Source organism: Anomalospiza imberbis, chromosome 6, assembly GCF_031753505.1.
Source record: "Anomalospiza imberbis isolate Cuckoo-Finch-1a 21T00152 chromosome 6, ASM3175350v1, whole genome shotgun sequence".
In the NCBI taxonomy this organism is placed as follows: Eukaryota; Metazoa; Chordata; class Aves; order Passeriformes; family Viduidae; genus Anomalospiza; species Anomalospiza imberbis.
In genome coordinates this window covers 22,330,249-22,345,433 of record NC_089686.1, presented here as the reverse complement: position 1 = coordinate 22,345,433, position 15,185 = coordinate 22,330,249, and the positions used below count along the sequence as shown (strand labels likewise).

The 15,185-nt window shown below is 45.5% G+C and overlaps 1 protein-coding gene across 9 annotated transcripts in view; it reads right to left on the bottom strand.

Annotated features, from left to right (window-relative positions):
• Positions 1-14,867, bottom strand: part of ANGEL1 (angel homolog 1) — a 154,130-nt gene extending 139,263 nt beyond the window's left edge. For 4 of the 9 annotated variants that reach the window (XR_010999897.1, XM_068192766.1, XM_068192764.1 and 1 more), the window contains exons 1-9: positions 14,039-14,193; positions 11,743-12,342; positions 11,008-11,228; positions 10,361-10,430; positions 9,534-9,967; positions 8,720-8,846; positions 7,758-7,868; positions 6,515-6,584; positions 5,931-6,088 (exon numbers count right to left, since the gene is read on the bottom strand). Coding sequence is in view for 7 of the 9 variants with exons in the window: in XM_068192766.1 (XP_068048867.1) it covers positions 5,931-6,088; positions 6,515-6,584; positions 7,758-7,868; positions 8,720-8,846; positions 9,534-9,967; positions 10,361-10,430; positions 11,008-11,228; positions 11,743-12,342; positions 14,039-14,102 (1,855 nt within the window). In the remaining 2 variants the exon portion in view is untranslated. Of the gene's footprint in view, positions 1-3,424; positions 5,109-5,131; positions 5,567-5,930; positions 6,089-6,514; positions 6,585-7,757; positions 7,869-8,719; positions 8,847-9,533; positions 9,968-10,360; positions 10,431-11,007; positions 11,229-11,742; positions 12,343-14,038; positions 14,194-14,217; positions 14,354-14,720 lie in introns of those variants that run through there. The other 5 variants (XM_068192762.1, XM_068192768.1, XM_068192761.1 and 2 more) reach the window with 5 other exon arrangements.
• Between the last annotated feature and the right edge of the window lie 318 nt (positions 14,868-15,185).

Here is a 15,185-nt window from a genome sequence, read left to right as displayed (position 1 = left end):
CAAAAAATTTTACAGCTATTATACAAGAGCACAAGAATGTACAGTCTGTATCTGAAAGAAAATAAATAAGTTTTTAAATAAATAAAAAGAAAAATGGCATCAAGACTGACATTTTCAGTGGAAGCTGGAGGACAACTTGCCTTGACAGGAGAAACCAAACATTTACAGCTGACAAAAGGAGTTAAAGGCATGCCAGCTGTTTAATCTGTCATCTTGGTTATCATTGTAACAGGTGAGTTCCCTTCAGAAACTCAGTATCATACTTAGAAACACAATGTATATTCAAATTCAGCATGTGCATTTCAACATGACAGTGCTATGGGAAGCACTACAGGCCAGGCAGCTACAGTCTGGTAAGAAGCAGGTCACAGCTAGCAATTCAATTAGGCTGCACAACAGGAAGCCTGAAAGGAGATGGTATCCCACTAACCTTTGTGTGCTCCCCCTTTAGGTACGCAACAAAAGGGTTCATCTGCATTTGGATGACCCATGGATATGTCTGCAAATATCTAAACAGTACATCCAATAAATGTTCAATACTGAGGTGGTGGCAATGGGAGCAGTTATTGGACTGCAGCAACACCCTGCTTTGCAGACTGCTTGCCAGCACCATCATCAACACATCTTAAGAGCAGGACTCGTACCTTGATCCACTGAGATGCTGAACTTCTTATGACCTCTTGGAGACACTTCAGAGAAGACAAACTAAGGTCAAGTATATTTCAGAGTTCTGCCTTCACAAAGCAGGTGGCTATAGAGCACCAACAATAAATCTGAAACTCGGATTTATAATAATAAAACTTTGTTTTATATAACATGTGTTACTCCCATCTGAGTGGTTTCAGAGCTCCCACTCCTCCCACTTAATTCTTCAGGGGTGAGGAAACTCACTATCTTACATCTTGACACCATTTATATGTTGCATTTATAGTAACACTTAGCCCTAGAGAATTGCACCCATAACTTTTAACTGAAGAAATACAGCTGCAGAAAAAATAACTCATTAACTCAGATAACTGGATAGGGCAGTCATGGGAAAACAGCTGCTGGAGAGATAGCTCATAAGAAAAAGGCATGGAGGAAGAAGACCTCAAAGAGCAGCCAAGTTTCATTTATTAAGAACAGGAAAGAAGCTAGAGCAATTATATTGTTTACCACTCCTCCCATCCCATGTAATTGGGAAAACTCATTATGAAGGGCGACCTCCTGAAGCAATGAACTTAAAACTGTGAAAATGAAACAAGTCCAACTTCTATCTAAATAGAATAACTAAATACAGCCTAGCAGCTGTGGTGCAAATGAAGCTGGTTTTTAGCAAAGATACTTAGTCAAATACTTGATTGCCTCAACAGCTGCATGCTTCTGCAGCTTAGGAGGCTGCTAACAGGGAACATACACACACTGCCAGAAGTCTCTGGCATCACTTCCCCTAAGCATCAGTCTCCCTGAACTCTACATCATTGCTAAGGTCATGTAGCTGGTAATTACCTCTGTGACACCTTCCCTTTCTGAGTATTGCAGATACTGCTGTTCTACTTTCATAACCATGTACAGATCCCTCTGTAATTCACCAGAAAGCTGTGTTAATGAAAACTCATCATGCATTTAGATCCAGAAACAGTTTTAAGAGTTACATCTAGAATCTCAGTTCTGCATCCCAAAACACATTATTTTTCTCCCAACAACTATATGCTAGTCGTGATTTTACAGTTAGGAACTTTCTACCAACCCCACATCCAAAGCTCTCCTATAATCCCACACAGTCAAGAGGCATTCACAGGTCTCCAGATCCATTTGATATTAACTCCAAATTGCTCTAGAACACAGGGGGTTTTATTTTCCCAAAACAGACAACCTCTGTAAGAGTCCATACCAGAGCTTCTGTGATGGTGGTCAAAATAAACACAGAGATCAAGTCTTCAACTCTGCCTTTGTGTCTCTATAGAGTCATTAGGTATGGTCCTGCATTTCTGCCATACTTCCACCTATGAGTGCCCAGCAAAGCATGTGTAAGGCAGGGCTTTGAGAGCCGCAAGGCACCCTGGGAACACTATAACCTCCAGAAAGAAGAATAAGGAGACTTGTAGGCATTGTCCTGGGGTTTCTCTGCACGACTCAATATCCAGTGTTCAAAAACTTAACAATTCCAAGTACATACCACATTATTTCATGTATGGAAAGGGAAAGCATTAGGTTGACCTGTGCAACATTAGATTTTCCAGCAAAGTATAGCTGGAACCTTAAAACCTCCCTGAGATGCTTCCATGCAATTTGCCCACAAGTCAAGGTTTTTGTTTACATAAAATGGAAAAAGCACTTGTGATACTGGAACACAGGTCCTTCACCTGAATTATATCACAGGACTGGCAAGGTGCTTCAGGCAGTGCAGGGGCAACCAGCTCATCTGCTGGTGTATAGTGCACACCTTATGGGTCTCAAGAGAGCTCAGTCTGGCTCTCCTGTGGGCAGCTTTCATACACACACACACACACACACACACCTCCTCACCAACTGACCTCAGACTCAGCCAGCAATTACAATAGAAGCAGATAGCTAAAGTTCCAAGTGCCAACACCATGTGTCACAGAATTTTTTGTGGTGCCTTTGGTTGGTTGTTGTTAAACCTTTAGTGTCTTCTAAGGTTCCTATTACAATGTTAACAGCAGGAAGGAGTCATCTGCAACCAGGATGCCTTCTGGCAACCTTTTTGAGCCAGACAGAAAGCAAAGCTCTCAGTTCACCCTTTCCTTCCCTCTCTTAATAAACACAACTGCTTACAAAATCAGAGTAAGAGTACTTGCAGAAATCAGTCAAACTGTGAGACAGTCATATAAACCCACACCTCTGCATCCATCCCTCCCCATGTACCAGTGCCCTGCCAGAACTATTACCTAAGGGTAAAATTATTCATACCCCTCCAAGACTACTGTTCACTTAGAGAAACTCACATATGGTAGCAAAAGCCATCCACACATCACCAGACAAATACCACACCATCTTGCAGGGCAAGAGGGGAGTATGCAGTCCTTACATGCTCTTAAGGGCACAAAACACAACTCCCTCCCGCCCCACACACACCTTGTTTTTGTAGTTTACAGAAGTGAGCTGTAAAAGATCAGCAGTGTTCCTTTCTTAGGGAGGAGGGCAAGGGTTTGTGAATGCAAATCTTTCTGGGAAGGGAGGTGGGGGATGGAGGGGTCCCAATAGTGGCTTCTTCTTTGGCCCAATGCCAAGGAAGCCACCTCTGGGATTTAGGGATGTCTTGGGAGATTAAATTAGGCTCATTTCTTCCCTCTCTTCAATCCTCATTACTTTCTTGCGTAGCCAATTTGCCCTCTTTCACCTCTCAGCCAGCAAAACCTTGTGGAGCAAGTCTTCAGAGGTTCAGCAGCCAGAAATACAAGGTGCCACAGTTACTGAGTGGTATTTTCTTAGATTAGCAGGATTTTATTTTTCAATAAAGAAAGTAACATTTAAAATATCAAAGTCCCTCAATATAGACCATGAAGAACAAACAATGTTTCAAGTCTCTTGTACCTTCCTGCAAAAACCCGAGGTGGGACCAGACTTCCAGCCTTGCTTGTGAACAAAAGATTGATAATGTTTCTACCAATATTGATATCTGCCAAGACTGGTTTCATCTCTTAAGGAAAAACTGAGCATCAAATGTCAGGCTGAACTGGGGAATTTACTCTAGGAACAGGTACAGCTTGACTGCTTTTGTACTGGCCAAGCCACTGCTTACAAAAGCAGTGTATGCTGGGATCCAAGTGACTGCAGTCTGGCTCCAAGTTACACAGCCTTCCACTTCCTCCCAACGCATGTCAAGAGACAGGAGTTGATCCTAAGGGTTCTATCTACACTTAAACATGGCTGGGTGCAGAAGAAAGATGCAGCAAGACTTCAGTATGGCACAGGAGATGGATACTACAGGTTGGCCATTGACCCCTGGCAGGCTGAATGCAATAGGGAGTGCACAAAGAACAGGGCAAGTGACAAGATCAGCTCTTCCATCTGATGGCTCTGCTGACTCTCACATGCCTTCCATTTTCATCTCTCTTTTGGGACAACCAGAGTTATAGCCTTCTGGGGTTATCATGACTTACAGGGTAATTTTTTCCACAGGATATTCACTGGGAGGATCCTAAATATTTTTGCTAAAAATGACATATTAGGTACCATTCTGAGACTTCTAGAAAGGAAGGAAGCCTTCCCCAATGTCTCTCGGTTTTTGCTGCAGTTCTAGAGCTGCTGCGGGTGGCACTGTAGAACCCCTGGTTCCATTCCTGGCAATCCCATTCCCTGGTCCATTAGTCATAGCAAGAAGTTTCTTGAAGAAACTGTTACACCACACAAACCCTTCTGTCATCAAGTAAACCCTTACAGATTATTAAGTAAAAGACATTTCTAAGCAGTTAGCAGATCCAATCTAAAAGGCAACACAACAACACAAAGTACTGAACCATTACTAAGAAATTAAAAGAACTATTGTTTTGGTGAGAAAGAGTATTGCCTTATACATCCCATGCTCCTTGGTAGCAATTAAGCTAACCAAAAGCAGATAGCATTGCCCCTCTCTTTTCCAGCTCCTTGAAAATCTTACATGGGGACAAATAAACAAGGGCATTATGTTGGTTCCTGCAGCACAAAAACACCTGCTAAACAAGGCAGTGGAACAAGGATCTCTTTAAGAGATGCTAATGCCTGAATACACCTGGCATACCACTGGAAACACAGCTCTGGTTTGCAGAGATGCAGAAAATATCAATGCAAAAAGCGCTCCAACTCTCCCATCCCTGTGTTTAGTGAGGGTGTGAGGGGAGAAAAGGACTTTCAGGGCATCACAAGGAAAAGGATTTTCTTGCAAGCAGGTTGTGCAATCCAGAGTCTCAACTGCTGTATTCAGAATAACTTTTCTTTAGGGAAAGGGAACCAACACTAACTCTCTCTGAGGCTGGAGATCTCCAAGCCAAAGCTAGCCAGCAGGCAGAGATGATCAGATGAACAAAAAGGATTTGGTAAGCCATTTGCCATCAAGAGGACATCTTCAGAGAGAAGAGAAAGACGGCCAAGCAGCTTCAGGGCTCCATCCTTGTACAGCCTGCGACCTGACAAGGAAAATGGGAAGAAACATCAGCCAGAGACTGGCACCACAAATTAACTCTGCACATTCACAGAGGGATGCTTGTCAATCCTTTCCTGTTCTTTTCCTGACAAATGAAGACAGCCTGCACAAACCCTACATGCACCTTTGAGCCTAGATGTGAAAGCAGTGAGCACCCTACAATACTGCTGCTCACGGTTTCATACACTTACAGGCATAGGAAGCAAAACTACACTAAATTCACCAGGTAGTTGCTTACATGAGAAGTACCTTTCTTGAACTGTGGCCTAGCAATAGCTTCAGATTCTCCCCCGAGGAGGAATTAATCTCTTCATCCCTAACCTGTTCCCCCAACTTGATTCTGACGTGACCCAAATCAGCTCCAAGAGAGTTCCTGGATGCATTTACACGCAGCTGCTCATCAACAGAACTCCTGTTTCAGGCAGCAGAGAGAAGGTGCCACTGTAAAGGAACCAGAGCCTCCTCCTTCCCAGAATAGTATGTGGTCTCAGACAGACCAGAAGTCCAAGCCTTGAACTCAGGACTCAGCACTGCCTGTTACTAGGAGCACAAGTAAGATATTTATACAGAAGAATCTATTCTGTTCTAGCTTCCTCAGAAGTGAAAAAAGCAGCCTCATTTTTTTCACAGCAAAGATAAACAGTGTCTTCTCATGGTACATGAGCAAATGTTACTTCCACCTTGTGTATTATTTCAAAGACAGATCCTGTAGATCCACCAGCTTAATGAAATGCACTGCCCATCTGGCCTGTCTCACAGTCCTCTTCCAATGTCACAGGGATAAGCCATGCACTGCCACACTCACCTGCCTTGCTCTCCACAGGCTCTGCTGAGTAGAAAATGTAATCAACAGTGGCTCCAAGCCCCATGGGCATTGTTGTGACCTCTGGGCGTCCCCTCTGTGGCAAGAAGTGGCTGTAGACAGAGGTCAGGTTGAGGCCATGCTGGATAACACCTGAACACCTGCACACAAACAGTCACTGTTTACCAAGAAAGGAAAGAGAATTATGCCTTTTTGGTTCTGCAGTCACAGCTGAATGTTCCTTTGCTGATGCATCTAAACTACTCCTACTTTGTGAGCACATAAAATCTTTCAGAACTATTCACTCCGCTTACACCAGAGCAAGACATACTGTGAATTTCCTTTGTCTTCAATACCCAGTCCTTTATATGCCTATGCCCTTCATTCTCAATCTCACCATAACAATGCTGACAGAGCAGCATCCAGCTGCTGGGACAATCCTGGGTGGACCTAGCTCTTCCAGATAGCCCTCCTTACTCTCTTTCACTCTCACATTTACTTCAGTCTTTACCTCAGCCAGCTTTTCAGGGCTCAGAAAAACAAGGCTGAGTTTGAAGACTGCAGTCAATGAAGGTGCACCAAGTTACCTTGGGATGAATGGCTGGGGATCAGGGTCTTTCACCATGGCAGCAGGCTTGGGCCAGTGTGCAGGGCGGTCTGTAAAGGAGCAAAGAAATTCCAGCCAGACCTACACAGATCCCAGAACAGGCTGCTCATCCCAAGTCTGAGGAGCTTCTCCTGAAACCAAATGAATCTTTTTGCCCAAGAAGAGCAGATAGCTTCCAGTCATGAACATCGTAAAGGAAAATATCCAAAGGAAACACAAGCTATAAGACTAACAGGAACATCCCTAGAGCAGATCAGTGAAAACAACTTAGAAGTCATATTCTGTCCTGCTGAGGACATGTCCTTAAAGCATTTAATATTACCAAAGTCCAGAGTATTTCATGCTTTGCTCTCAAAAGAATGTTTTCTTGTCCTAGCCTACAGCTTACTCAAAGGGTGTCTAGAAAGGCAGAACAGAAATAGAGAAAGCAGAACCAGCCGTGCCACAAGGCCCAGAGGTGCAGAAATGTCTACGGGGTACCAGCTTCCAGAGACATCTATATTGCAACCTTCATGTATCATTACAGTCTTCAGATTGTTCTCTGCCACCAAAATCTTGAAGCAGAAAAAAAAATATATACATATGTGTTTCAGCTTAAAAGAAGTTTATAAGAAACAGCTTCAAGAAGCTGAATCTCAGTGCATCTCAAGGAACACAGTCAGTGTGTATGAGGGAGGAAATTGTACTTCTCTGAGCTCTCATGGAATCTAATCACAGTCACAGAAGGCATCCTTCTGCCTTTCCTCACCAGGCATCACCTTCACTTCATGTTTTCCTTGAAATCATAGAATCATACACTTACAGCACAGCCTGGGTTGGAAGGGACCTTAAAGATCATCCAGTTCCATCCCTTCATCCCATGGACAAGGATATCACCCACTATATCAGGCTGCCCATGGCCCCATACAACCTGGCCTTGAACATTTTTCAGGGATGTGGCATCCACAACTTCTCTGGGCAACCTGGCCCAATGCCTTACTACTCTCTATGTAAAGAATTTTAGGAAGTTTAAAACAATTTTCCCTTGTCCCATCACTATATGCCTGTGTAAATAGTCACTCTTTTTTTATAAGCTCGCTTTAAGTACAAGAAGACCACAATGAGGCCTTACAAGGCCTCAGTGGAGCCTTCTCTTCTCCAGTCCAAACTTTCTCAGTCTGTCCTCAGAGGAGAGGCTCCATTGAGCTAGGAGAGTGACAAGTTGAAAAGTCTCCCATTAATACCTGGTTTAGCATCTGTCACACCTTCCAGGAGGACCAGCTGTGGTGGTCGTTCACAGGCAACATCGCAAAAGCGGAACTGCAGCAGGAAGTCACGGCTGTATTCACGTCTCCCTGCAGAGAAAAGTACAAATTAGAAGAAGAAAGTAACTGCAGCAAAGTCAACCCTCCAGGGACCACCTACCTATATTTTAGACCTTTGGGCCTCTTAGAGCTCTTTAGCTTGAGAGAGGCTTTTGTGCCCAAGCACTCTGATACCATGAGAATATAAATCACCTAATAACGTACAAGTAGAACAGATGTGTAGGAGTAGAAGAAGAGAGCACAGCTATTGCTATCCCTCAAATGCAACAGTCATTGTCAGCACAAAGTAAGAATGTCCTCTCTGAGACACCCAAAGTTCAAGGGACTTTCAAGCAGATAGATCAGTTAGTCTGCCACTCGAGAAAATGTCTGCTGAGAAAAACATTTCTGGAGATCAGGCTGAATACAAGCTCTACATTCAAGATTTTAACAAAAGCTATTTTGTGTGGGCTCCATTTTTTTTAATTCTCTCTATTGGTGCAGATAACAGACATGATTCTAACTGGGTCTTAGGAATGATTTCTTTACAGTGGTTTGCCAATACTATCCAAAACCACACCCCAAACACCCGGAGATTAAAGCAGTGCCTGTTGAACACAGTTTACAACTGCACGGAAGCGTAAGTCTGGGAATATGAAAGAGACATGTAGAGTAAGTGTTACTAGTAGAGGAACATTCAGGTCCTGACTAGAGAAAGAAAATGGTAGAAATGCAGTAAGTTCTGGAAAAAATTGTATTTAATTCATATACAAAGTAGAAGGAGAGAATCTTTTTGTCAAGTGCCTCATGCAGCACATGCCCAAGCTACTCACAGAGACAGCAAGGCCCACAAACTGCCCATCCTCAGCAAACTCATATTGTCAGTGCATATTGGAGCTCACCAGGTTTCTTTGGCTGACACAGGGTGACATACTGGCACTTGTCTGTAACACCCAGTGAACTTGGCCACAGTGGAGCCAGCAGCTTCCGTGAATACAATTGTTGGGAAAAGTCTTCCTGACCAGACACCTGCAAGAAGGCCAGGAAAGGAGAACAACCATCAGTGGCACAGAGCAGATGTGCAAGCTATAGACAATGTACATATATACACTTGCCAAGAGCAAGACAGGAGAATGTCCTCTTAGAAAACCATGAACTAAGCTATTCAGAGTATGGTAAAGGTATAATAAACCTTCAGCTGTAGGGGACAGATACAATTAGCTAAAAGTCACCTGACAAGATACATTACAGGTATCTTATTGAAGTGATGATTGAGCTTGAATGATAACCATATATTTGATCACAGACACACAGTAAGACAACCACAAGAGACTCTAGCATAAGTACCCACTTCAAACTTTTTTTAGAACAAACATCCACAAAAAATTTCAGTAAGTCTTGGTGGACTTGCATTTCCCCACACTTCCAGTCACACAGGCACAAAAATTCCACAGGAAAGAAAAAAAAAAAGACTTGATATTAAGCGGTCTATTATCACAAGTCTGCTCCAAGAGAAACCAAAAGAGCAGTGATGGAAACAACATGCACGCACTTGTCTGCTTCTTTCCCCTATAGTGCTGGAGACACTGGGGAAGACTGCTGAATAACTTAATTCAGTATTAAGACTATCTCCTCACAAGAGAAAGAATGCAGCCATGCATTTCTCTAGCAGCAGACAATAAAGAGCTATCCAATCCAATTCTGGCTGGCAACTACCTTCCAGGCTGGCATCCCATGGTAGGAAAGTTCACCATTCCGGATGAATTTGTAGAGTGGAGAATCAGGTACAGAGTTCAGGTCTCCACACAAGATGACAGGATAGTAGCTGTCTTCAGTAGTTCTTGCAATTTTGTCAATCTCTGCTAGCAGCAAGGCCACCTGGGCCAGTTTGATATCTCCTCGACGGGGGTTAAACAACACATGAGTATTGGCCACACACAAAGGACTGACTGCCTTCAGATCTAGACCTTCTGGGAGCACAGGCTGCAGCAGCAGCACCAAGCCCACGTTATCCCGGTTGAGGACGTCCAGGCCAGGCCGGAAGTATTCTATGGGGCTGAGACTGATCAGCTGGAACCTGCTGCGCTTATAGCACACTGCACATCCATCGGTCTTCGTCCCGGTTCTCCGTTTATAGAAGCAAGCAAAGCCTGAAAAGAAACCATCACCTATTAAAAGGTTTATCCAGTCACTACCTCAGGCTCAGCAATTCTGTATAGAAAAGGTTCCTACTACATTTGGGTACAGCAAGATACCCAATTCAGTTCCAATAATCACCCTTTATTATTAATCACTGGGGGTATTTGCTCTCTCCTGGTCTTTCTAGGGCCCTCTGTTTTGTTATTCTGATATTTCAACTCAGAGACATCAACTGCAAAAGAAAGGATAAAGGTCTAGGCAGATATTTCAGAAGTAGGGCCAGCAGCCACGTGGCAAACAGGAAGAGGTCTCTTGAAACTGATTGCCTTGAAGATGTTAAGCAGGAAGCACTGCTTGGCCAGTCCCATGAGCTGGATGTACAGACCCACAAAAGCAGGACATACCCATCTCCTTGAATGTTGGTTCCAGTTGCTCCCAGTAATGGTTCTCTTGCACCTCCTGGAGACACAGAACCTGGAAGGAAGGCAGAGATCTCACTTGCTCCACAAGTATTTGCTAGTTACCTTGTTTTGGGAAAGGAAGAAAATGGAAAAGTGGACTCACATGCCAACCCTCCAAACAGAAATGTCATCACTGCAACTCTGTCCTGTACTTTCCAGATGAAAAGCACTAACTTTCTGGGTCACATTAGTGTATCATTCAGCTTTCCAGTGATGAGATAAAAGATCCTTCATCTCACAAAGAGGACTCAAAGAATAGAGAAATTCATGGAGTCCTCTTCTATGCAGGCTTCCCCTCCTGTGCTGCCTTAGAAAACTGGTCCTTCTTCCTCTACTTCTGCTGTTTATAGAAGTTAAGTCCTGCTATCAAAGTATGACTAGTTTCTATAATCAAAGCAAGATAGACACCAAAAATAGGTGAGGTCTGTGAAAGTCCTCAAACACTCTCAGACCAATCAGCATCCAGTTACCAAGCAGGTAGTATCTTCCTAGGACTTGCCCCCATCTTTTTCTTTTCTTAGTATTGTTAGATCAAAGAAGGAATTCAAATTCAGGTGACACTGATGTAGAGAGGGCTTAGTCATACTTACATCAGGATCCCAATGCTGGATCTCCTGCAAAAGGTTTGGAAGGCGGTAGCTCCAGTTCAGGATGTCTGGATCACAGTGTACATAGAGATCAAGACCCTGCTCCACCAGGTCCTGGGCAAGGATGTTGTAAGACATGACTCGAAATTCAAAGAGGGGAGTGTTTTTTGAGACCTGCTTTAAGGGTTGGACAGAAAGATCCTCCCAGTCTCTCCATAAGATCTCTATATGCAAGAGACAAAAAGCAAAGTTACAGCTGCACTGTGCACCTTGCTAATACTTTGGTTCCCCTGGGACCCAGAAAACAGCCATTCACATTCCCTAAGCTAGGGTACTCTAGCCTCTGAGCAAACCCTCACCCACCCTGGTTTTCAGATGCTCTTTCTGGATATCTTTGGATAGTTGTCTGTAGGGATGGCATAACACATGACCAGAGTCAAGCATACTGAAACACCAGACCCACTTTTCAGTGCCTTTTAGAGTACAAAGCCAGCACCTGAGAACAGTAAGGAACATATATTGATATTCAGACCAGACAGTCTCACAGAACAGAAACTACTAGCTGTGACCAGCCCCTCCTCAGCAAAAACTCACTTTACAGTTTTCACTAGCAGATCCTGACAATTCTGCAGGGGCAATTAATGTCTTGGTGACAGCAAACCCAGACACAATAACCTGACCACATTCACTACAAATGCCAATCCCAAACTAAACATTAGATTCAGAGCCATCACTGACCATGGTAGGGCACCTCTGTTGGGACAGGATAAAACGTCACCGCATCCTGAATGGGCTGGGCTGGGAGCACTGGTGGCATTGTCTCTGCATCACATGCTAAACTCCAGGCCAGCACAGCTGGGTCATCATTCAGCACTTCCACGTTGATACCAGCACAGCCAGCTGTCTGGTGATCTGTCTGTGGCACCACAGCTGCCCAAGGGGCACTGCCTGCTACAGTCACTGTTTCCTCTGATGGTAATCTTGGCAGCTCAGCCACTGCACGATCTTGCAGTTCTGAAGAAGCCAAGGCATTTAGTTCTGAGTGCTGCTGATCAGCACACTGGGTGACTTCCGGGGATGTATTCAGGTCACTGAGGCTGGTCATCAATAGCTCTGAACCTTCTAACCAGTCACTAGTGAGTGAAACTGATACTCTCCTCACCGCTGGAACACTCTCACTGGCTGGCAAATTCCCTACTCCTTCCTCCAGCCACTGCTGGAGAAGGGCTTCTTGCTCTTCTGGGACTGATCTTCCTCTGGTTGCAGCAAAGACACCTTCTATCTGGGTGGACGGGCTCTTCGCCAGAAGCACATTCTTTCGATAGGTAAAGAAAGCATCTGTCATTTAAAAACAAAATCAAAATAAGACAGCCAGAAATGCTTTCTTACTCATTCTTTTCTTATTCCAATGCATTTGCTGTAACTCTGTGCAATACAACCATTCAGTATAGCAACCCAAACAAATTACTTCTCTGAGGAAAAACAGTTACAGTCTAAATAAATAAATAAATAAATAAAACCTGCCTCCTCCAGAATGCTAAGCCACTGTCCAAATCCAGTTATATTAGTCCAAGTAACTGAAACTGCACACAACAGCAATGCCTTTATCAAATCTAGGGAATGCAATTCTAACTCATGCAGCAGCACAGACAGCCAAGCTGAAAGGCCTTGTGGAAACTATCAGCTCTCAGTAAAGGCACAGTCTCTAAAAGTTAGCTGATCAGGTACGTGGGCTAAGAAGCCAAGGTCTTGTAGATCATCATTTGGAGCAAGTTTCTTTCCAGGGACTACGTAAGAAATAGCAGTCAGCTAAGAGAGTAAAATATATCACAAGACTCCATTGTAGAAAAAAACCATTCTGTTACTAAGAGATGAAAAATGAAGACACATAGGGATCAACATATGCCTGATCAGAGAGAGTATATGTACAGAAGAAGTCCTGGTAAGAATTACAGATCACCTGATGCCTGACAGGTGGCAAAAAAATAAAACCACTTTAAACTGTTTTTAATGTTACATTGAATATACTAATATTTGTGCAGTAAAGTAGAAAAATACAGAGATTCCTTTCATTAGCATCTATACAAGAGATGGCATTTACACTTCACTATGAATTCTGCACAGATACGCGTCCCTACTAGCAATCTCTGTTGATTACAGATCACATTTTTTCTCTGCATCCCTGTCAGTCATCCAGAGCAGTAACATACAGGAGTCAGCAACATTCATGTATAGTTTTGCTATATCTTTTGTGTCAAAGTTTTCTGTATGTGTCAGAAGTGGAGCTTTAAGAACCATACTCCTCTCTGTTGGTTTGTAATCAAGTTCATTAATGTCAAAATTACCAACGCACCAAGGTAATGTTTCCACACGCCACTGGCCGAGCACGATGAGTGCCTACAAGAGCTTGTTAATACACAATAGGAGCTGAATTTGAGAGGAGTCAGCTCGCTGCTCACTATGAAAAAAGACAGTCTGCCAGTCCAGTAGTTGCTACAGGCCCAGGGACAGGTTCAGGCTGGAGCGTGGCTTTACATGAGCTCACTAATCAGGAACTGTGAAGTAGCAGCAGGATCTAAGGAAGCTAAGCGAAATAGCGACGCACAGAAAACATAAGTCCATTCACGAAGTCGCAAGCCCCCCGCAAGTCCTTGGGGGATCACAGATCTCTGAGCTGCCCATCTCCAAGGATCTCGCCAAGCCTGGAGAGCAAGCCGGGGGCAGGAGCTAGAGCCCCTGCGCAAAGCGCACTCTGCCTGCAGCACAACAGCCGGCAGCTGCTCCCCCACACACGCAGCTCCCCGCGCTGCCCGGGGCCAGCAGCCCCGGCCCGGCGCGGCCCCGCAGCCCCACGCTCCCTCCATCTGCCGAGGGCCAGGGCCTTGGGAGCTCCGGGGAAGCCGCGACGACCCCGGCCGCAGGGCCGCACCCCCCCCAGGCCGGGGCGGAGGATGGCGAGGGACATCCCCGCCCCTCCGGGCCACCCCCGGCAGCTGCCCCTGCCTTTGCCGCCGCCCGCCCAGGGCCGGGTTACCTCGGAGGGCCTGGAGGAGCCGCGCCGCCGGCAACAGCACGTAGCAGAGCACGGTGCCGATCATGCCGCCCGGCCCGGCCTCCACCGCCCCCGGCCCGGCCCCGCCGCCGCGCCGGCCCCGCCTCAGCTACGGCCTCAGTGCGCGGGCTCGCCGGAGCCCGGCGTGCCCAGGCACTCACCGCGTCGGGCCCCCGGGGCTCGCAGCCGGCTCGGGCCTGGCCCTCCCCGAGCGCCGCTCCAGGGCCGCCCGCTCCCGCGGTGGGACGGCCCCGGCCGGGGTGGGGCCCTGCCTGCCCCGTTGTAGGGCGGGAGCGCGGCCGGGGCCCAGGGCCTGCGGAGGGACCCGGCTGCCGTACTGTGCCTGAGCGGGTTAGAAGCTGTGACCCTGGGCTGAGTGAAGGTTGCTTTATGGCCCCGCCACCCTGAAATTTGTGGTTTCAAACAAAAATTTTCACCCCCTGTTCTCCAGAAATAGAAACAGGACAATTTCCATGATTTCTTCTGTCCCCAGGGAAGCCAGAAGTTAGACAGGTTTTTCGAACAGCACTGATAATAGCTAAGGGTTTGCAAAGCACAGCCTCTATGCAGCAGTGGCCATGGGGTGGGGGAGACAGCAGAGCAGGAGCGTGCCCTCACTCGGTGCTGCTGAGAGGTCATCGGAGGTTTGCAAAATAGTCCTCACCTGGCCGTGAGTACTCTGGCGTTTGCAAGTTGAGATCCATCACATGCTGAAACCAGACAGTTGTATAAGAAAAGCAAAGTCCTGGTTGAAGTCCAGAATTTCAATGTTTGCTTCAGTCCACAATGAATGTTTTCAACATCTGAAGGCAAACAGATTGAGCTGAGCACACTACAGCTTTTTTACACCAAATACACATTTCTCACTTGTAATCTCAGTAGCCTTCTTCCAAATTCTGAGTACCTGAAATGAAGTCAAGATTCATAATATCCCTGCCTTATGCACTGATGAGTGCTGCCAAACTGTCCCCTTCATGGTGACCAGCTGCCATGTCATGGGTCATAATTAAATGAAACACTTGGTGATGTGCAGAAAATCACACTGTGAAAAACCAGTGTCCACAAAAGAGACAGAGGAATCTTGCAACTTTATTTGAGTAAAGGGATAAAGTCCGCTAGGCCATACTCC